The following is a 24,628-nucleotide window of genomic DNA, read 5'->3' on the forward strand; positions in this document are numbered from 1 at the left end:
CAATGACCTGCTGACAGTGTCATTCTTCTCCAATGGATCTTTAATGACCAGCTGACAGTGTCATTCTTCTCCGATGGTATGCCTCAGCCAGAATATATTACCTACAAACCATGGTATGCCTGAATTTTACAGCATAATGCAACATCCGCCCTCCAATAAACATGTGGCAATCCAATCCTAACATCAGTCAAAGGCACACATCTGCTGGCCCAGTGACTTCCAGTATTGACAGATGCTATAATCACAGAGTGGAGATATCGCACAGATCTGATGGCCCAGTGAGTTCCAGTATTGACAGATGCTATAATCACAGAGTGGAGATATCGCACAGATCTGATGGACTACATCCACCCATATTGTCAATAGACTTACAGAAAAAAAACCCAACAAATTACTTCTTATAAAAAAAGTTAATTTAATCTTTCTTTTTCATCCACAATTGCACTATGGTTGATCTACATATAAGAGCTCTCTCATAGGAGTGCTCAAAGCACTTTTTGATCCTGACAAAGACAGATAGCAAGTATCTAGAATACATACATCAACAACATGTCCACATAGTTGCTGCTGCAGGCTGTTGATCGCTACGTTGTACAGGCCGTTGCAGCAGCTCTCAGATATTATTAAATGCAGGTGCGCACATACACAGGTGCATTTTCCTCCAAATGTAAATGCATTAATGAACTGAATATCAATGTCTGATGTATGTATCAACACTAGGTGATAGAAACTTGCCAACTAGGGTAGTAGCAACACAAATGTACGAAAAACATCTTTAACAAGTTTTTGTCTTAAAAAAGAAAATTAACACAAACTTGCAACAACTATATCCAGCACACACTTTCTCACAGGTAACCAAGGTAACAGTGTCCAGGAAGTGAAGTGATGGTGATCTGCTGTGGCCAAGAATGTTAAGGCATTATAAGGAGGCAGCACAAATGCAACTTCAACTTTATCTGGTAAGGTAGATTTAGGAAATTTGAAACTTAAGTGAAATTACTGTCATATTTTCTATGGCAAAGCAAAAGGCATATTCATTTTTTTTTCCAAATGCAATATAGGGAAGAAAGTACAAAATATATTAGGCAAGTGCTTATCCTCAAATGCAAGAAACATTTTGTGCTTATTATTGTGTACAGAATGTAACATGTAAAAATTTTAAATGCAACAATATTTACCAAAACATACACAAAATATTGTGCTGAATGAGAACATCTATCGTCCAATGAACACCAAGCAATCTAGGAATCTTGTCCACTCCAATGTGGACACTGACATGGATTTTACCTCCCACTCGTACAATGAAACTTCTCAAATACAGCACTTTTGCAACCAATATGTACATTATGTACATCAGAAAGACAGCTTGTTAGCTTATCTTGTATATTGTACAGAAGACTGTTCATTGTTTCAGGACTACTGTTATCACACGTGTGATACCAAACACTTTGAAATCAAAAGCTATGGGTCAGCTGTTCCAATATTATATGAAGGATTAAAAAAAAGGTAAATGAAAAAAACATCATAGCATCTGTTGTCAACATGAATCAAGGCAATGGGTTGTTAACAGTCAAAATGTTTGAGATCATTATCAATGATGTACTTGGACAAGCTAAACAAAAGGTGACCCCAAGCCTTGAAGGAGCTCCCACAACACCAACTGCAGCGTTAGAAATTGGCACTAGTCCTAGAGTCCATGTCAAACTGCCCAATAATTAAGGTATCCTGAGGACCAGTAGCAATTTGCCCTTTTTAAGGGTTTTGCTATATGTTATTATAAGGAGTAATGGGCTCTAACTATAGTCTATTAGTTTCTACCGCTGCTAATTTCACTGATTGTGACAAAAAAAGAGTTATGTTTTCTGAAGAGGAAAAAAAATAACGCTCAAAATAAATATGCATTTCATATTTTCTGGAGAGAAAAAAAATACTGCACTAAATATATATCCCAAGGGACAATGAATTTTTTTAAAGAAGGACAGCACACAAGTAAAAAAATCCCAACACACCATCCTAACAACTATTATTATTACAAGTTAGGTCCACTTTGTATTATTATGGAAAACCAAGTCAAAATTTCACTTGGCAGCAACTACTTGTCACAGGAGGGAAGACCTCTACATCTGAACTGTAGACTATTCTGACATATTCAGCATTAATACTCATGTTATTCCCATTGGGAGAGCTCCTTCAAGTTGCCTTCAAGTTAAAGGCATCCTACACGTAACCACCATGTGAACATGTACCATCACACTGACACCAAATGGGGAGTAGTCACTTATCGGGGAACACCACTGATGTAGTCAAATGAACAGATACGTCCTCCACAAATCCATGCACCAAAAGTATCAACAGAGTCCTTCCTGACAACATTGCACCCAGAATATATCACAAGTGCAGCAAAATGCCTAAACAAAAATTTCAAAATCATTCTCATTTGTTTGCTTTGCGATATTTCTTCTGAGCAGCATTGCCGTGACAAAGTAGCAGTGCACATAGTTTTGGCCAAGATTAATTTAACGTGGGGTACCGGTCTCTCGGAAGATACTCAATCCTGGGTTCTCTTCCTCTTTCGTTCAATAGAACCTTCATCATCACATGGATGGACTCAACGAACTCTGTACACATCTCATTTGTAGCATGTAATGCATTTTAGCATTAAGAATATGCTTCAACTGATGGCTCGATCTTCTGGATGCTCCGACGGTTGATGATACGCATATTTGACGTCGTCATCATCGTCACATCCATGTGTTCAGTACCAGCGCCCTCTGTGGGCAGATGCCAAGACTCCCTTATTGGTCGGGGCTTGCACTGCATATAGACACGTCCATGTGCTCCTGGGTCCAGTCCTCACCTCTTGCCCGTGGACAGCTTGAGCACAACCGACATCTTGGTCCTGGGTGTTCTGTCGTTATTGAGGACCGTCCATTCCGGATCATTGGGGTCATCACCTGCGACTGAATTGGACGCTGAGCTGGGTAGTGGAGAACACGGATGGCTGCTCGATGGAGTGCTATCACTTCGGCAAGGGGTGCTTGGGGGCTCCAAGGTCACACGGGGTCGAACTTTCTCACTAGTCGGCTGTACTTTCTTCACACCTTCAAATTCCTCTTCTGACAAAGGAAATGTTCGTAATGGCCATGGGTCGACAATTTCCCCTAATTCCATAAATCCATCCTGACTGGAATCATCCATGACGGAACTGAAGCTCAGTCTTTCCCTCCGAGACACAGACCCACTGCGACGTCTGCTTCCTTCATCGAAACCCGCGGCCGACGCCAGGAGATAGGAAGTAGCAGGGAACGTGGGTGTGCTGGGAGTCATTGGTTGCGGCGGAGGGGGCTGTATCGGCTGAATCAGGGATTCTGGAAGTGGCAGTTCTATAGGGGCCAGGGTCTCCGTTGGCGTGGAGTTAGGATCTGGTGACGGGGGCTCAGTTAATGGGGTGCTCGTCTCCGTTCGCGTCCGATTCCTCCGTGATGGATACTGGATAAAGGATGTGAACCGCTTCTTTTCTTCTACCTCACACTTGAGGTGACGCTCAACATATATATCGTCACACAGATCTTCAATCTGGAAGGAAACAATATTGATCAGTATCATTGTTATTTTTATTTTTGGTTTGTTCTTTTAACGTCCCACTCAGCAATATTCCATCTTTATGACAGCTGTCTGTAAGTAATCGAGTCTCGACAAGACAATCCGGTGATTCACACCATGAACATCAATCTATGCAATTGGGATACAATGACATGCATCAACTAAGTCAGCAAACCTGACCACCCATTCCCGTTAGTTGCCTCTTACGACAAGCAGTCGCCTTTCATGGCAAGCATGGATTGTAACCCGGATCTTCTCAGGTGAGTATTATTTTATGCCATAATGAGCAAAATTCCAGCAAGATCTTGTCTGGGAACACCACAAACGGGTTTCAAACATCATAGTTTTACGCCACTTTTAGCAATATTCCAGCAATATCACGGCCTTTTTCGACCAACGTAGGTTCCTGAGGGCATAGTCTAACCTGGTGTCCCCACGGGACCCACATAATAGTGTTTCATCAATTTCACAGCGTATAAAGTCATTGCACACCTCATCAAAAGTAAAAATCTATTTCAGTTAAGTAGCATACCTCTTCATTCTCCTCGTCTATTTCTACCGGTTTTATTCCGATCAAGCCGTTGGTCTTCTCCAAGGCCCCCTCAACCTCCATGGGTTCCTGGAACTCGGCCTTCATGCCTATCACAGTCTCAGTTGTGTTCTCCTGGTCCAAGGTAATGTCTCGCCATCTGACAGACACACAAATACAATGCTATTACAATCAAATCTACTTCACATTTTCATAGGACTAAATTGGGTCAGTTGGTAAGCTGTACTAGATTTACCAGGGCATGTCAGCTTTAAGTGCCGTAAATGTCAGTGACAGTGATTGAACGTATCATGTGCCGGCTAACTAGCTTTTAACTGTGGTCGGCGGCAGTTAGTAATCTAGAGTTTTGTAAACATGACAGGCTTGATTGTTTGAGAAGTTTGGATATTGGACAGTTTCTAAAGGCTGGCTATACCTATGCAAGAGTGACAAAAGGGTGATTCGTCTTGAATGGTCGGATTGGATACCTACTGAAAACATTGAATTCCCCAGCTACGAACATTATTCTGTATTCATGAGTGCACTTACACTAATGATTGGACCTGTTGCTCATTATTGCCAATTATTGCCCATTTTGATTGAAAATCAAAAATAGTGTGTTTGCAAATAATTTGTTGAAGATTCCTTGATCTTGTGTGATCATTTACTGATTTCCAATTCAATTCTGTACAAACAAATTTCTGGGTTAACCATTGCGTTTCAATTTGGAAATCCCCTCATAACATAAAGGACATCATGCACCTAAAGGCAGATCAGTCAGTCATTTAATACACTGAAGCTGCAAATATACAAGATGCTGCTGACGGGGATTGTTATCAGGATCTGGGATGCACACCCACAATAGGGGAAATCGAGCAACTTGGCTCCCTCATATTTCTTTCAGGGAGCCATTGGAAATATTAACAGGCCAAAATGTAGGTAGCCACACTTTTCATCAATATAATTACAGCTGTATGACAGTACTTCGGTCAAATTACTGCTTCTGTCATGATTGAAAAATAAAGACATTGCAACACTTCCTTGAAAGCTTTCATTTAACTCCATTTGATTGACCATGATTAACTGAAAGCCCAATCAGCAACTTTTGAAAAGTCTAAATCCTACTGTTTATACACATGAAAGTTATGTTTATCACATTATTTTAATAATGCATTTACAACTTTAGTTCGTTGTAAAAAAATAAAAAACACGTAAGCTAACACATTCATAATGTCCAGATTAAATAACAAGGAAGCAAATATTTGATGATTTTCAGCTAATAAAAGATTTTTATTGTTTCTTTTTTATTTTCACTGTTTAACATTTGTTGTTAAATGCCGCACTCAGCAATATTCCAGCTATATGACAGCAGTCTGTAAATAATCGAGTCTGGACCAGACAATCCAGTGATTGATATCATGAGCATCAATCCACACAATTAGGAAACGAAGACATATATTAACCAAGTCAGCGAGCCTGACCACCCTATGTCCTATGTACACACAGTGCACACATGAGTGCTGCATTTAGAGCAGTTATTGACCTACTCACTTGGGCGTGACTATTTCCTTGTACTGTAGTTTCTCTACCCGTGTCGCTGCTGCTATGCTATAAGGAATGACTATATTGTTGATGTCATAGGCCTCGCCTCGACTCCTCCTGTTCTTCAGATCCTTGAAGGCTGATGATGGACAGCTGAGGGACAGACCATCCTTCGTCTGTGGCGAGGCAAGCGGGCCCTGGTTGGCCTCAATCACAGACATCTGCAGAGCAGACATCGAGCGACCGGATCGCCGCTTCATGGCTGGAGGGATAGAACAGTGTGAACATAATATCCATCAGAACAACAGCCATCAGTTGTTTTAAAACACGTTTATTTGTTTGTTGCTCACAAATACCTGATTCCGACTCCAACATATTTCTAAGTTCAAAACATGAAAAAAGCAACTTTTTCTCAGAAATTCCACTTACTGAAATCAAACTTTGCATCGCACCTCTCCTATATGCAGTGAATCCATGTAGTAGTTTTTAAGATATAGGTCGCACAAATGTTGAAGGAAAAATATATTCTAAGTTCAAAACATAACAAGAATCATGGTTTTTGCCCACAGAAAATACACAAAATTAAACTTTGCACAGCACCTCTTCTATTAGTATGAAAACTGTTCCCTAAATTTTAAAAGAATCCATGAAGAAGTTTTCTAGTCACAGGTTGCATAAATGTCGAAGAAAAAAATTCTAATTAAAAAACTGAAGAAAAGCTTTAATTTTTTTCCAGAAAATCAAAATATTGAAAACAAACTTCAACTGCACCGCTACAATAGGTATAAAAAGTGTTCACCAAGTTTGAAAAGAATCAATGTAGTGGTTTTCAAGTTATAGGTCGCTGAAAAAGAAATGTCCTTGGAAGGACAGACGGACAACCTTGATATAACTATATACCCCTGACCTTTTAGGTCACGGGTATAAAAAATACTTTCTCAAAATCCCAATTTTGATCGAAACAACAATTTGTTCCAAAATTTGCCCACCAAGGGCACTTAGTTTGAATTCGTTGATTAATCCCTGCAGACTCACCAATAGCAATCTGTTGCGCCCGCCGTCGAATGGTAGTATCCTTGTTCAACCTCCGAGTAGACACGGCCTTTTTCCGAGATGTGTTATGTCCCTTTCGAACCGTCTTGTTTTCATATTTGCTGCGAATTTCTAAAGGACATACAAAAAGTATGCATGTACATGTAAATCCACATCATTACCAAACTATGTGAAGATTCCGGGGTAAAATAGGTCTTCAGCAACCCATGCTTGCTGTAAAAGGTGACTATGCTTGTCGTAAAAGGCGACTAATAGGATCTGGTGGTCAGGCTCGCTTACTTGGTTGATGCATGTCATTGATCCCAATTGCGTGGATCAATGCTAATGATATTAATCACTGGATTGTCTGGTCCGGACTCGATTATTTACAGACCGCCGCCATATAGCTGGAACATTGCTGAGTGCGGCGTTAAACAACAAACCAACCAACCAACCAACATTACCAAACTAGCCTACTTGTAAATGACAGACACACCTAGAACATAACCATGATAGCGTCAAGGGAGTGAGTAGAGTTCATGCTAGATCTACAGAAGGCTTGATGTACCACATGTTGTGTCTCCTTCGGCGAGTGACTTTGTTCTAAATGTGACTGTTCACCCAGCAGTGAATGGGAACACGGGAGGATGAGATGGTATTGTGGTTATTAACCTGCGCGTAACAAGCAGCTTGGGTTGTATACTCCCCACACAGCTGAGAATGATTGAGTGCACACTAATCCAGTGACCAGGGTAATAATAGCACTTTGAGCATGCCCCTGTGTGGTGTCGAAACATGCATAACATAAATGGCCTATTACTATTATTACTATTATTATTGATGTGTGCAATAGACATCACACATTGTACAGATGCATACTGTGCCAAAGCCTTTTGAGTTTTACTTGACCAAACTTGGCCATTAGCATCATTACAAGGTTATAATGTCATTACAGACTATTAAAACCAGATCTTATGAGAGACAACAGAGTTTTTACAAGACTGACTTCAGACAAGTACCTAAAGTCACAACTGTTGATGAAACTGCTGTTTTCAACTGCAGACAGTAGCACTGCACCAATGTCATATCACACTGTAAACTACAAGTCTGGGCGGACAAGTTATTTACAGCACATCAGAAAATGCTGACAAACAATCAGTCACACATTGTAACCATCCTGATCAATCAGCATATATACATGAAGCATAAACTGGGATATACTGCTCAGGAATCCCCAAAGGATTGAAATATGTATAATATTGTTGTTTGTTGTTTAACGCCGCCCTTGGAAATATTCCAGCTGTGTGACGGCGGTCTGTAAATAGTGAAATCTGAACCAGACAATTCAGTGATTAATATCATGATCATCGATCCACGCATTTAGGACATGACAACATGCATGAAGCAAGTCGGCGAGCCTGACCACCCGATCCCGTTAGTCGCCTACTTACGACAAGCATAATCACCTCTTATGACAAGCATAGTCGCCTTTACGACAAGCATAGTCGCCTTTACGACAAGCATAGTCGCCTTTCACGTATAATACTGGTATAGTTCCTACCACAATGTCCAATCTGGCATATGACACAACACTGGCACAGTCCATGTGATACTCACTTGATGATAACAATACTGCTGCAGCATTTTTCCGGATTTGACGGTTGGCTTTTCTCGAGTTGTCAGATCCCCTCGCTTTGTGTCTCCTACAAGGAAGTAACAAACACTCAAATAACTGGATGTGCCATGGTTACAACGGAATACAAGACCAGTGTCTCATCACACGCAGGGTCTTCACACAATCCCGTGTTTATCAAAAACAATAGAAGATGCAATGGTCCTAGTGCCAAGACAATGCATGGACTGCAGGAAGTGAAAGTGGAAATATAATACACCATCATATTTTAATATTCTGTCTGCAATCTTAAGACTGCTGACAGGCATCATGTACTTGGTGGCCAATACAATGTTTTTCACCAGTCATCACAACTTATGCCTTATCCATTTGACCTGTTAATGTAAAATAAATATGCTTAAAAACAAAACACAGTCGTAATAGAGCTTTATCACCAGCCTGTTATTATAGTAGTGTTCATGAAAAAGTCTTGGCAACTTATTATCAGCAACATTCCATGATGAGGGGTATGATGACACGAGGAACTGAGTCACACCACCCGATCTAACATATTTGCCTCTAATGACAACCAAGAGAATGTTCGGGACATAACAAGGGTAGCGACACAGTGACCACCTGTTTTTAATTTTAGTCAGCAGTTATGACAAGCATGTTCCGAAAAAATGAGTGAGTGAGTGAGTTGGGTTTAACGCCGCATTTAACAGTATTCCAGTTACATCATGACGTGTCAGCTTAATGTGGGAGGACAGCCCGAAGTGATGCAGGACATTTACCCCTTTGGTGAAACCAACAAGCACAGGTATGGTGCTGACAAACCTAGTAACATAATCGGGGCGAACCGGGATTCGAACTCACAATCATAGGTTTGTGGCATGCCCAAGGGACACAACTCTGCACAGCGAATCATGGCGGCTTAGATGACCTGGTCACCGGTGCCCCCTGTCCCGAAAAAACAACCCCTCAACAGATTATTGATGTCATTCTTACTTTCTGTCAGTATCTGTTTTTGCCCGTTTAGGCGGCGGTTTATGCTGCCACTCCCCACTCTTCAGAAGAGCTTCAAAATGGACAGGTAAAGGTATTTCTGAAACAAGAAGCAAGTGTTAACTTCATTACATACATATTTGACTGCAACTATCATCGTTTAAATGAGGGCTAGCTAAAAAGATCAATAATTGGAATTATCGATGGGAAGATATATAACGATTATCAATATGAAACTTTTGTTATTGATAACAACTCACCTAAGCTATTGTGATGAAATACAGTTTAGATTTACTGAAACTGACTTGTCAATAATGTCAATTGTCAAAGACAGAAAGCAACTGTCCATAAAGTAATCTATGCATTAATGTGTCACTGCTCACCAGTGGCGTGAAACCTGTGGATTTCTTTTGGGACTTTTTTGTACATATGCTTAAAGTTCCTTCTCTGATATTAATCGATAATTGACCGATATTTAGTTCGTGTTTATCAACTCTATGATAGCCAGCCCTAGTTTACATTTGACAAGTCCCCAAGACAAGGAACCCCCCCCACCCCCCCCCCCAAGCAATCTGCTCACAACAAAGCATCCTTGGACTGATGCTATCCAGGTGTTACAGGATGTGCGTCCAGTATGCACAATTGTACAAAATGGATGCAGGTAAAAGTATATTGGATCCTGAGGGACATACAATAATATTCATTGCACCAAATTCTTGACAAGAAATATCAAGGTCATGTCAGTAAAGAAAACACCAAAACTACACCATTTCATTACTTCACAGAACAGATAATCCATATAAAGACCCTCAAAATGAACTATGGGGGGTTTCCCCGGACCCCCAGTTTTGTAAGTTAAGGTAAAAACCTGCAGACATTGTGAAGCTGAATGAAAACACTGCAATGTTTTTTACCTTTACCATTTTTGTCAGTTACCCTGACATCTCATTCCTGCTAATGTTCTCAAGGAAGTTAGACTACATCTCAAGCTGGAGTTCGTGAAAGAGTAAACGCTATTATTCACATAAACTTTTAACACTGCATACATACTCATTCTGTATTCTTGGTGTTGATTTTTGTTGAATAGTCTTTCTAAATTGCAAATGCAGGACTACTCCCCTTAATTGGACAACAATTTAATTATTTAATTATTTAATTATAGTAATTATATTAATTTAATTATAGTATTTGCATTATATAGAGTGTTCTTATATAGTTTGACCTCCACTGTGACCTCTACAACCAATGTTCACTCGGCTACCCTTGATATGCTGAATAAATTGCGTTCAACAATGTTATGACCTTGACTGTGACCTTGATGTTAAACAGGACAGGGAACGGGGTCCTACACATATTGTCCATGAGAATGTTTGAAATTAATATTCATGTTAATGGTGGAGATCAAATTCTGGAATTGGAAATGTGTGACTCACAAAAAAAGGGGACACCTAATACTGTCATGACACATGGATTATTGATTATTATATCTTAACAGAATAGACCACTTAACTGGACTGAGTGAGAGTACAGTTTTATGCCGCTTTCATCAATATTCCAGTAATATCACGGCAGGGGACATCAGAAAAGGGTTTCACACATTATACCAATGTCGGGAATCAAACACGGGTCTTTGGCGTGAGTGAGTGCTAACCACTAGGCTTCCCAAGACAAACCAATTACTTATATATGTTTGATACAAGTCTTGTCATGTACATGACATGTCATGTCCAGGATGTAATCAATGTCAACGAAACTAAGATCACAGTGACCTACTGTAGTTACTCGTCAAGCATGGACTACACCACTTCAATTACTCAACGCAAAATATTATTAAATTCCCCTTCAGGCAACCTACTGACCTTGCTGTGACCTTGACACGGACCAACTCAAACAAAACTTAAAGGGCAAGTTCACACGGAAATGAACCTTTTTTTCTTGTACTTTTTCCACATTAAAAGTGTTAACATAGAAGTGTCATAGACAAAAATATAAAAACATCATATTTAATTAACATATTTTTTGCACTAAAACGATTTATATTTTTCACATTTACCAAGTGTTCTATTTCCATAACAAAAACACCATGGCTTATGTCCCTTGCAATATGACGTCATTGGTGCCAATTGATAAACATTATGACGTCATCATGCTTTGTTAGAGCCGCTTCACGTGGTGTAGGTACAGTTTTGTGATTCTAGCATCTCAGATGCCAGCCAGAATTGTGTTATGCTGAGTCACCACTGCGCCGGAGTGTGTCGTAGTCCATGTTGTTTTACCGCAAACTGGTCCTTGATATCTTTTGCGTTGAGAATAGACAGGGACCCAGTTGAATTGGCACCAATTACGTCATAATCTAAGGGGGATAACTCAGGCCTATTTCGCTCGTAAAACGAAGGCCTCATAACGGCATATGACTTTCACACTATTGTGAGCTTCCTACTTTCACTGTGAAAAAAAATGAGTGTATATTTTCAAACACAGATACTAACTAATTCTAAAATTGCGTTTTGTTTAGAAAAAGAAAGAAAGTGATTTTTGCGTGCACACTTCCCCTTTAACGATGCAAAATGAGTTGTTTACAAATACTGCAAGGTTGGTGATATTATTTCATAGAAGTCATTTCATGATTTTTGTGCTGTACCAATTAACCCTTTCATAACCAGTAAATTTGAAGCCTTTGTTTCTGTGACACCAAGTTCCCAGAGACTATTGGGTGACAGATGAAGCCTGCATTTATCAAGGAAATTATCTGCTTATCTTTGTTACTACATGTTATACACCATCTGAACTACATGTTATACACCATCTGAACTACATGTTATACACCAGTTGAAAGGTCTGATCTTACTGATTATAAATATGAAAGTTATGTTTATCACATTATTTAAAAAAGTGCATTTACCTTTGCCGAACTAAGCTGCAATAACAGAGTTACGAGTCTATGCATAGTCCCATCAAAATTGCTTTTCATCAAGGTGCTCACATTATAGGATGCACTTAGCTGGGTAAGACTCGTAATATTACAACATAGACGTTGATTATCAAGCAGATTGTCTTGACTGTGCGCCACCATTATTTGAAGCAAATGCAAATGATATGAGAGATGGAACCTGATTGGTCAATAGGAGGAACACAGAAGGGACATAACTTGCATTAGCCACTTGTGGCGCTACGATTGAGCCTGGAAATTCCGGCAAAATTCGGCAAGGTTGGAAACTGGACTTTTATAGTCAGTTAACACCCTTGCCTCGGAAAGATGTCCTCATGTATAATTCATTTCAGATTTAGACAAAAGGTTTTGATTAAATCATGTTATTCTGAGCATTTTAAACAGGAAATCGCAACCTGCATTAAAAAATGTGGAACTTCATAGAAGCATCGCGCTTGGTTACAACCCATGAAAATGATTTTTCATGCATATATTTTGGTACTAAACATCCATGTCCGAATGTGAACATCGAGGCGACAAAAGCTGAGATATCATTTGAATTACATTACATGCTATCACATGAAAATATAGAAATATTAAGTTAGATAATTTTTTATATTTTTTTGTTGATTTATTTATACTTTATGTAATATATTTAAAGACTTGCTTGAAACATCTTTATTTGGCTATTTGACATGTTCGATAGGGACCCTTGTCGATGCATCTGTCCCAGAACTGTTACTAAAATAACACTGTGGGGAAACGGTTAATCAATTTTAAATCTATCAATAAAATATGATAAATTGAAATGAAAACGGTATTTTCAGACATTGTGAAAAGTGATGGATTTAAAACATGAATAATATGACAGATGGTTTACATATATTTACATTATTTTGACGTGGCTATGGCCTAAACATATGTAACTTCTGAAAGGGGCCGATCCGGTTTAAAGTTAAGTCTACAAACTTGAACATCATAACATAATTTTGGTATTTCTTTGTGTTGGTTTTCTTGAAAACATAACTAGGGCTGGGATGATACACGATGATACACACTGCATCACGATACCGTGCTCACAATCCGATATGTATCACGATACTTGCATGTGCTCTCATCTGTGGTGCGTAAGCCATCTTTTTCATTTACAGGATGGCAAAATACCTGGCACACTGACGATTTACAGTTGACGATTGTTTCGCCATGTATTCCAAAATTTAGTTAAATGTTTTGGCCTTTCACTTCCGTTTTGGCCCAATTCGAACTTCGCGTGAAGATTGTCTGATCTTATTCACAATACTGCTGACATTTGTCTCGCCTGAGGGAAAAGAGTATTGTTCGGGATCCTTTGGGGTTTCAAAGTTGTAATGGTGAAGCAAATAAAACAGAAAGAGTTGTTTGTAAACATGGTAAACTGTGACAGCATTCACGTGGACCACTTTGAGGTAACTGCAATACTTGCCCTGACATACCAGATGTTGATTTATCGACTGGACATTTCATGAATAGGTCGCTTTAACAAACAATGTATTGTTTACTTCCAGCACCTAGAAACATGTATATTGCAATTTGAGACAAGTACGCCCTCTAAACTAGATGTCGTCACATTGCTGGAATATTGCGAAAAGTGGCATAACAAATATTTCAAACATACATACTCAAAAGTTTATTTTACCTTTGAGCAATTTGATGATAACCAATACGCACACCTGTGATTCTGGGTCACCAAGGAAGGTCAAACCAAACTTTTTAAAACTAGAAGATTGTTTAATAGTTGGTTGTGTTTCGAATAGAAACTGTGAGAGTGAGTTGGGTTTAAACAATATTTGATTCATATTGTAAACAGCACACAACCGGCACGTCTTGTTTATTTCAATTCAGACTCAAAACTAACCGTAACACATCCGTTACTCCCTTGACAACCATACATCAATATCCTAGCAATGTTACCTAACATGTTCTATCACTTACCCTACGATCTATCTCTTAGCAACTTCCGAATCCATTCATTCATCTAACTTCTATTTACATTCGATACAATTCCGGTAATCAGAGTTACCCCCCTTAGCCCATTCGCACAATGCTAACATCACAACATGTCAGCCTAATGTGAGAAGTTTATCAGAGCACATTTCACACCCATATATCACATACAAACACCCATTACCTGCCCTTCTTTCTGTGAAAGATCAACACGAGGAAGTAGATATATCTCTTTTCCCCGACAGGAAAGCATGGTAAGATGGACCATCTCAAGAAAATATTACCGTACCTGATGAATAACCCTACGTATTTATTTCCTCTCTAACTCTTCACAATTTGAGGTACACCATGAATTGGAAACAGACACACTACATTCAATAATGTGTCCTCATTGTCAAATGTACTATAATCATGTGTTTTTGAGTCATATATCAGTTAAGTATCATCAACACTATAATAAAGTAGTGTTTGAAATACAGGTGAGTCCAGGGGTCCTCCTATAGTACTTGAATCTGGCAACCTCAAGATCTTTAACTTCAAGCTTCAAGGCAATGACCTTTCATGGTCATTCTTATTTCAAACACTTGGTCATTCTTATTTAAAACACTTGGTCATTCTTATTTCAAACACTTGGTCATTCTTATTTCAAACACTTGATTATTCATATTATCATAGCCCATTGTTTTGGAATGTGTAATCCAGGGGGTCAATATTCATCAAGAATTTAGTTACATGATCTACTCATATGAAAGCCTATGCAATTGGGTAGTGGTGGGACGATACACAGATGCATCGATGGATCGCGTTATTTCACTTCCCGATACAAGTATCGATCACAGTTGCACACAAAGTAAAAATATGGGTTACGCACTACAGATACGAGCACATACAACCATCCTGATATGTATCGGATATTGAGCAAGGTATCGTGATACGTATTGGATCGCACAGTTGATGTATCGTCCCAGCCCAACAATTGGGTCTATTTTGGGTCTATTCCTCTCATTCAGAACAGCACTTCCTCAGAAATCCCCAAAATGATGACAAGATACCAATAAACTGTAAAAAGAATTTGAAAGGTATCTTCATGGTTAACAGCAATGATTGCTTCAAAGCACAATTCAACTTCAGGACAAGAACAATCTCCAAAAAGTTACATTTACTTTTCAGATAATGTTCTTTGGCTCTATTGCAATAAATAATACCCACACTTGTTGGTTACCATTGTATTTAAATCTATGGACTCCATAAATATAACTTTCAAGGTCAACATTAGGGTTACGATATGGACAGCCTGACTCACACTGAATACAGTGTTATTGACAAAACACTCACCTTGAGGAAACGACAGCACGGGATGGAACGATGCATCAAGAAGTGAGACTCGTTCTTGCACAGGCATGACATCAGGGTGGACAGTTTGTGCGTTATTATAGCGCCCCCCACACATGGGGCATGGCATCACAGGCGGATAACATTCACACTTGACAGTAGAGAGACGAGCAGCCTTACGACTGGTCTGATGTAAACCAAACGTCCTCAACAACTTGCGCTTTCTGTAACTACGTAATGGTCGGCACCGAGCTGCTTGAGTCGTTGGATCAACAACCGATGATAAGTCGGACTTGTCCACCAACAATCGCACGTCGGCAACAGGGGTGTCCGAACTAGCATCGTCAGAATTTCCTATTGGTGACTCTATAAATCCATTTAATGATCGTCCTGTTGAAGGAGTACTAGATTTGATACTGTTTTGTTGAGGTGAAAGACAGTTTCCAAGGGACTGAGAGAGGCGGGAGGCTTGTTTGTCAACATTTGACAACACCGTGGAAATGCTACACGGAGACATCTCATTTTTCTGATCTAGACTAGTTACACGATTATCTGAGCCTGCAGGTCTGGCAACAGTTTTAACTGCAGGGTGAAAGCGAGTCAATAGATTCTGAGGCGAAGGCGCATCCCCCAGAACAATGCTGCCTTTACTGTTCCGTATCTGTTTATAAATCTCACTCTGTTGACGAATACGGTATTCCAGATCTGACACCTGCGCCTGTAGCCATGTCCACCGGGCTGCTACAGCCGCTCGCTCCACCGCCCACTTCCATTCAGCCCGTCGATGTCTGTATAAACAAACACACAAAAGTTAGCTTCAGCTTTAATTTGTGATGAGAACTGGACAAAACAATGACTGACAATTGATCTATCATAGCTGTTGATGTTTGTTCTTTTCACACCAGACACAGCGATATCATGGCCCCCTGTAAACAGCCGAGTCGGGACCAGACAAACCTGTGATTGCCGTCAAGGTCCAGGTAACTGAGCATGACCATCCAATCTAAATTAGTTGCCTGGTTCAACATGTACGAGAGTGATGGGGACATATTAATCATAAAACCTTGGTTGTCTGGAAAATGTCATGAACTGGATCATAAATATTTCAACATTAAAAGTTCTCACTTTCCTTGTTTTCATAAGTATCAACAAAATTACAAAACTTGCTGTTTATATTTTACCTTAACTAGTAACATCTGTTATTTGTCTACCGAAGTACAAAGTGAAGCCATTTTTCTCTTGAAACGTTTAATGTTTCCTTAAAACAATATATATCCTATACTACTCCCCATAAATCCATTTAAAATCTACTTAATATTAAAGTAAGAGAGAGAGATGTGGGAATTATTTTGGTGTGACTTAATACAGTGTGTGACAATGAGTCGTGAGTCGTATTATTGGCTAGTGTGTATTTTCTATGAATATCAAAACCTGACATTGACAACCCTAGTTTAATACTGAAAGTCTCAAACATACACCATCAATGAATGAATCCACAACAAACTTGGTTGACCTGTAGTCATGAAGTCTTTGATAGGCATTTTGGATTTGGAAACTAGCATCCCTTCATCATTCATCTGATGAAGGGGCAAGAAGTTGCCCTGAAGCATCCTAACAAACAATGGAAGTTGTTTTCTGCAGTCAATTTCATGGCTTCTCCTGTAGTCCTGCACAGAATGTGGGTTTTCTACTGCCAATCACTTGGTTTATGTATCCAACCCAAAACATCAGAAATGTAGTTTTTGATTCCAACAAAGTTTGTAATAAAAATATCAAACAATATAAGAAGCAAGATTTCCTACTGTTTCCTATACATTTGTGCAGCAGTGCAAGTTTTCATGCGAAAAAACGATTTTTCTGTATTGATACAAGACAATAAACTTGCTAAAATAAATTACTTCTCTTGTTTTATTGACCCCCACCCCAGCATTTTTGTGAGTCAAATATTGCAAAATGTGTTGTAATTAGCTTGTCAAGTTCACTACTAAAAATATCACTACCATGTGTCTCAGCTAGCTTACCCTTTGGTCAGGTGAAATAGTGTTTAACATTGCGTTCAAGATTATTGCACTTATATAGAGGTGTTTGTTGGGTGGGTGGCTGTGTGTGTCCTTGTCCGGACTAATGCCGATTTTATAGCACAGCCCACTGAGATACCATGCCACAGTTTAGCATGAATAGAACACTCAGACACAGTATACTGACTCTGAACTGACAAGTCCTTGCTTTATCCCCTTTATGCCGAGCGCCAGGCAGGGTTTAAACAAGAGGTGCCATCTTTTAATGCCTTTTGGTGTGACGCAACAAAACCCATGACCTTCTGCTCCACTAGGCCAAAGAGGTGTTTTTTTCCTTTGGTCCTACTGTGAAATATATATATATTTGACACAAATTTCTTAGCAACCAATTTTTCATGACACGTATCATGACCTTACTGTATAGTTTCACCCCTACTAGCTAGTATGGATACACACATGCAGTGCTTCTGCAATGTTTCAGTTAAGCATGTAAGTTAAAAAGGTCATAACCCCATTGTTCAGAGCAAAAAGAGTTCAAGGGATCTGTCCAAAAACTATAGCAGCAAGTGTAAAGGACCCTAAGATGTCCTAATTTCAAATACTGATCTATAAGCTATCAAACAATCATTGACAATTATTGATCACCAGAACATCTGTTATTTGGGCAATATTTACAATTTACAGTTTCCCCAGAAACCCCATGGAGGTGAACTGGTGTAGACTCAGTGTGTTAGTAATAGTAGTAATACAATTGACTGACGTATCCTTATAACCATACACCTTGTCACAGCCTCGGTCAGGGTTATACAATCACTGGTGCAGAAGTAGGTCAGACATTCACAGCTTGCGGGGATCAAACTACTAGCCTGAACAAGGATCTTCCTACACTCACCAGAAGTTTGTAGAGAAAGAAACAACCCCGATATGAGCTCAGTCACATCCCTGACAGATAAGATGAAGTCTAGTGTACTTGACAGGGTTAGAAATTGGCACTAGTCCTATAGTCCTTGCGAAACTGCTCAATAGTAAAGGTATCCTAAGGACTAGTAGAATTTTGACATATTTAAAGGTTTTGCTATATGCTATCATTATAAGGACTAGTGGACTGAAACTGTTAGTTTCTACCGCTGCTTGATGTCATCTGCTACATGTATTCCACATTATATAAAAAAGTATTTCAATTTAGGAACCCCTAAAGTAAGTCTTAACAATAATTGTTTATGACAAGAACTTCATTCCTAATTTGCAAACATTGCCTTACGTTGATCAACCTTGGATTTATTTAAGTTGGACCAACAGGTCCACAGGCCTGGAGAAAATATATGCATCTTTGCATTGAAAAAGTGTTGGGATTAAATATTTGTAAACTACAAAATTGTGCTGTCAGTTTTTCAATAGTTTACTTTTCACATGTTGCCTTTCCACCCTAGATGACCGCTGTTGCATGGTAACCTGGTAACACAAAAAGACAGGTATCCTCTCATTTAATACACTATTTACAGAACAAAGGGATCAGGTCAAAAGGAAAGTATTTTTCACATTCTTAGTGGATACATAGCTGAGTTGTATATACTTGTTAATAATTTTATTTTACAATGTTATTTTAGTGGGTAAGCTAACAAAATACAAAATGTACATACAGGTAGACAATCCATGACCATTTCATGTCTAATGCAACGCCATTTAATTCACCTGCTTATTGGTTACTTAACTCTATAAGTACCAAATAAACGACAAACAGCAGGTAAGTATGTCTAGACTCACCTAGGGACTCAAACGCAATTCTGCATCTTACACGTTACTTGCATAAAAATTGAAAAAGGACACAGAAAAATGCAGACTGCATCCACTGGAATGCAGGAAAATTGTATGTTTAAGAATGAATGCTGCTATTTCATAATTTGATGCCACTTTAAATAAGTTTCCCTAATTAATCATCTAAAACATACAATACACAGTCGAATCTTTTAACGACCTTCTAGTGGTAGCACTTGGGGAACTCCACATCATTTTAACTGACAACCACTGACTGAGCATGCGCATTCACACATTTCGTCACTTCAGGTAGAGTTCTGACTTCAATTTTTGACATTTCACCGGGACCCTCATTTTGTTTGTTGTTCAACGCTGCTCTCAGCAATATTCCAGCTATATGACAGCACTCTGAAAATAACTGACTATGGACCATACAATGCAGTGACAGATATTAGAAGCATTGATCTACACATTTGGGATACTATGGCATGAATCAACAAGTCAGCAAGACTGACCACCTGTGCCATTAGTCGCCTTTTACAACCAGCATGGTTTGCTTACAAGGAATTCTAGCCTAGATTTTCAACCCAATTTTGTAACATGGGACCCTAAAAATTAATTTTTTGAGTCTCCCTGGACCCACAACATACATCACTCAGGTAATGCCTGCATGCCAACCACCCCCAGAAAAACATATCAGAAGGCTGTCACTTCCACAACATGGTGATTGAAAACAGAACAGGCCTGTACTCAGATATATTTCCATGTCAGATGACTGTCACTGCTGGAAAGCTACATTCATTGATTAATACAGTAGTAACATTATCAGGCCATGTGATTATTAAGTCATCTCTTGTACAAATTGCTTAATGACATTTTTAAAAATGATTCAAATTCAGCTGCCTGACAAATATGACATTCCAGAATTTCATTATTTTAATAACCTCGCCCACACTTCGATATCCCTATGTCAATGCACTTGTCTTTTAACCCGACATGGTTTTACAAATGTTGGAATAACATGCCTAATCTACCATGTCGTTACTTTGTATATATAAAACAAGGTAAACAAAATAGAAACTACTGCTGCAAGTGACATTTGTTAGTGACAATATTTCTAGGAATTGCTCTCAATAAGAAAGGGGATTCCCCCTCTGGGTCATGACCCACAGCTGCATTGCGATCTGTGAGAGATGTTCTATTATTATCCCCCAGTCACCAGTTCCTGATTGCTGGTCACAGCTAGCCTGTGAATGGTGGGAGCAATCATGCATAGCCATCATATCAGTGTCAGGGTAGACCTGAACACCAGCTACCATTAGTAGGCTGCTCTTGGAGACTATCTAGAACTTTCCATTAGCTCAACGCAATACACAAATCATCTTACCCTTTTCTATTTCAAGGACATTGCTTTTGTTCACCATGTGTGGTTAAACAGTCAAGGAGTGGGATAACAACCAGAGCTACAGATAAGCAGAGTATTCGCGTAAAATACCCCCCCCCCCCCCCTCAAATATTCAAAACCCAATTACTTTCCATTAACTTGAATACAGAAACACATGCATTAAATGAAAAAAACTCGAACGTATGAAAACAGCACGCGTTTATACTCAGTATAAGTAAAAAGGAGCTAAATTCCAAAACACAGTTACGAGCTAATTTACTTCTGAGTCAAGACTATATATTTAGAACAGTTATTTACATCTAAAACATTATTTCATTCTTTTTAAATTTTTAAATTTTCACTAACTTGGGGAAAAACCAAATAGAATGATGAATAGATGAGTGATAAAATATCGGTTACCCAATAAAAATGTAATAACCCAATTGAAATAGAAACCCTAAAAACAATAGCTCAAAGAGTTATCTGGAGTTCTGACAACTCATAAATCGCAATTAGAAAATAGCTCAATGAGGTTTGCAGTTTTTCTTAACAAATACAATGATCATGGTCTTGCTAACATCAAACAGTATTTGTATATCCATGTAGAACATCATACATCAAAATGGAGCAGGTCATTACGCGAAAAGGCAACTTATTCCTGAAACATATATATGATTTTCTATTTCTAAAAATAAAACTTTCATTAAAAAAACTAAATTGTAAATATATAAACTTAATCTTGTTGCTATATGGCTGAAATACTGCTGATGCGATATTAAATTTTAACTCACTATTTTTAAGAATATGAGCTACCATGGCTGTCATGGCCCTAGTTTTCACAGGTAAGCAATGTCAGTATGTGACTAAACAAAATCAATATAAAGCTGGGAGTATAAAAATTTAACGACAAATCATGTACATTTAAGTAAAAAGAATAATACAATACCCAAACACTTACAATGGCGGAGAGGGACCTTTCTTTTCTTTTACAAGATCTCCATCGAACTCATCACAACTTTCTCCACCTGAACTGCTCTCTGTTGCATCCGAGTCGACCACTGATTCCAGGCTCTTGATCATTGAGCACATGTGATCAGCTGATGTTTCAGATTCATTCCGCACAGACTTGTCCATTTTCAAAACGTTTGTCGTCGTCTGAATCACTGCCTCTGTTTTCGGCGGATGGACGAGGCGTTGATTCAGTGACAAGTTTTTAGGTGCCTGAAGCTTTCTAACTAAATTAACAAGGGCAGCTGTTGAGAGATTTTTCACATCTTCACTCTGTAATAATTCTGTTTTTAGTTCAGTGCCAGTTACCGGGGCATTAATAGACTTCACAACAGTTTCTAAATTTTTATGTTGATATTCTACAAAATGGTGAAGTTGCTGTCTAGTATGATTTTCTATTTGACGTCCCTGAAGTCGGCGTAGACGACGCATAAGAAATTCTGTCCTACGTTGAAGTTGATGTTGAGATGTTGAAACACATTCCTTCAGATCTTCCGTGGTCTTATCACTTTCATTATTTTCCAAGTCCACTTTTGTGTTTGATGGACATGGCCCTGCTTCTTCCTGGGCTTGAATTACGGCATCATTTCCACCATGCTTGCTATCCACATTGGATGCAGTGTTCTGATCTGAAGAAATGTCACTTTCACAAATTTTCTTTCCATCTTTCACAACATCAGGCACTGATGACTTTCCATTAACAAATGATGCACTCTCAGATGGTTCTTTCGGTGATAACGTTTCTGGCTTTGTGTTTTCATTTTTAGATGCAGGTTGATTCATACCTCCTTTCTCAAGCTTTGCAAAAGACTTGATAAATTCACTCTGGAATGCTGACACTTCTTTTTTGTGGAGATTCGAGATGGCAGCGGTAACCCCTAAATTCTGGAGATTGGTTGCAAGATTGCAGGTGTTCAATTTTACACTGTGACCTCCGTTTAGCAGATGACCTGCTAAATTGGTCACTTGTTTGGTAGATCTCTGCACCTTGTCCAGGGACAGGCGACTGTCAACTACCGCTAATTCGTGTTGCGCCGTCAATTTGTGATCCTTGCCGTTTAGAACCGTAGTCGGGGTAGTTACTGATGGCGTCGTTGTAGCTGGTAGTGTCGCTTTAATTCTGACCTGACTAGCCGCCTCAGTAAGCGCGGGAGCCATTGCGGCCATACAACATATCCTCAGAGGGAGTGGACTCGACATGCAATTCTGAAAATCATTTGACAATTATTCTCAAATAGCACAAGGTGTAGACTTATTATGTATGATTCGACAGAGTTCAATCATGCCTATTGTCTCTGATGAATTGTCACCAGTCGACTGACACAGACACAAGACGGGAAATATCATGAAGCACGTGACTTTTGTCATATATCATTATCTTTACTCTAGTGCCTCCTAGACCAGATATGCGTGATCAAAATAGTGTACCACACATAATTGAAAGTCTCAAATAAACCAACGCAGTTGAAAATGTCAATCAAAGACCAGGTGGAGTGAAATCGCCGATGCAATTCCGATATGAAAGACGCGTAATGTACCCGGACAATATCACGTGACTTCGCCACGTCCTGCTTTATACGAACCCTCTAGTCTCATCACCAGTCTATTGCGCTGTAATTCGTCGCATTTGTGGTGCTGAAACGTATCCCAATGAAAGTTAATATCTTCTAAATTCTATGATTACTGTCAAACATGACCAAGGAGTTTGCCTAATGTCCGAATTTGAGCAATATTTTTGCACAGCCAGCAATGATTTCACATCCAACATGGCGGTCAGTTGTGCTTGCTCCATCACAAACAAAAATGTGGTTTAGTACAATTACATCAATTGCGCTACCCCCCTCTAGAGCGCAATGCTGATTGGCTGGCACGGCTGGGTCATCTAGGTCAAAGTAAGCTAGGTTTTATGGGTTGTACAATACGCTAGTGCAATAACGCAGTAATGAAACGATGTCTGTTGGTAAATAGCTTTACGTTATTAATCACAATATTATTAAAATATATATTTTGACAATACGCCTATTTACTACATCTAATTATGTAGTATTTAATTATAAAGCAAAATTATTGTCAATTCAGCAACATCATTGTTGGCGGCAAGATTGCTGTTTACAATTTCCCTGAATTACACAAACGTTTGTTTTCAGATTGTGATCTAAACCTACTCGTCATATCTGACCTATCAGTGTCATAGGTGCTTTCAGCGCTTATACCGACACCTGAAGTACTTCACCAAACCGATGACTCATGTTAACGATTCCGCGTCGAAATGTGATGTGCAGTCCCATCACAGGGCGTCGGACAGCGCCCGTGTATCCGGAACTAGACTAACACTTAGTCTAGGAAAACATTTCTTTGAAATAATTTTAATTTTATGTTCTCAAAAGAACCTTCCCTCTTTTGCTGTTTCCATAGCAGAATCAAGGAAACTAGACTTGGTTAAGTTTGATCTATTTGATTTAGGATTTTAGTAAAGTAAAATTCCACTGTCATGGCGCAGGATTAACCCTGTATGTGCAATGGCTGATTAGTGTACCGACGTAGCTATAGGCGCCTTTTAACTGGACCATTTGCTCGGGAAAAACAAATGATCACAAGCGGTATTTTCACGGAGTCTACTAGACATAGTAGTCTAAATGAGAGAGAGAGAGAGAGAGAGGGAGAGAGATTTATGCATGCTTGTGGTAAGAGGCGACTATAAACGGGATCGGGTGGGCAGGCTTGCTGATCGATGCTCCTGATGTGTACCTGGATTGTCTGGTCCGGATTCGATTATTTACAGACGTCATAAAGCAATACTATTGCTGAGAGTTGCCTTAATCAAGATACAAAACAAACAAAGAAACAAAACAAAACATAAAACATGTAGGGTGTGGGGTCAGACAACGTGGGTTGC

General features: G+C 39.2%; 1 protein-coding gene across 1 annotated transcript; it reads right to left on the reverse strand.

Annotated features, from left to right (window-relative positions):
- Nucleotides 1–430: 430 nt before the first annotated feature.
- Nucleotides 431–23,525, reverse strand: LOC139465952 (KAT8 regulatory NSL complex subunit 1-like). Its single transcript, XM_071247965.1, has 8 exons — nucleotides 21,683–23,525; nucleotides 15,571–16,355; nucleotides 9,327–9,423; nucleotides 8,324–8,409; nucleotides 6,710–6,838; nucleotides 5,684–5,936; nucleotides 4,136–4,292; nucleotides 431–3,576 (listed from the first exon to the last, which is right to left on the reverse strand). The coding sequence occupies exons 1-8, from the start codon at nucleotides 22,930–22,932 to the stop codon at nucleotides 2,854–2,856; spliced, it is 3,480 nt and encodes a 1,159-aa protein (XP_071104066.1). The 5' UTR covers nucleotides 22,933–23,525; the 3' UTR covers nucleotides 431–2,853.
- Between the last annotated feature and the right edge of the window lie 1,103 nt (nucleotides 23,526–24,628).

The sequence above is a fragment of the Haliotis cracherodii genome, unplaced genomic scaffold (genome assembly GCF_022045235.1).
Source record: "Haliotis cracherodii isolate W230 unplaced genomic scaffold, xgHalCrac1.p SCAF_18, whole genome shotgun sequence".
Taxonomy (NCBI): Eukaryota; Metazoa; Mollusca; class Gastropoda; order Lepetellida; family Haliotidae; genus Haliotis; species Haliotis cracherodii.

Bases quoted from the DNA above. Each gene is read 5' to 3' on its own strand.
- LOC139465952 (XM_071247965.1), bottom strand. From the start codon at position 22,932: ATGTCGAGTCCACTCCCTCTGAGGATATGTTGTATGGCCGCAATGGCT. The intron at 6,839-8,323 runs GTGAGTATCACA...TATGTCCTTTAG, and splicing joins AGCAGTATTGTTATCATCAA to AAATTCGCAGCAAATATGAA. The intron at 4,293-5,683 runs GTGAGTAGGTCA...TGTGTCTGTCAG, and splicing joins AAGGAAATAGTCACGCCCAA to ATGGCGAGACATTACCTTGG.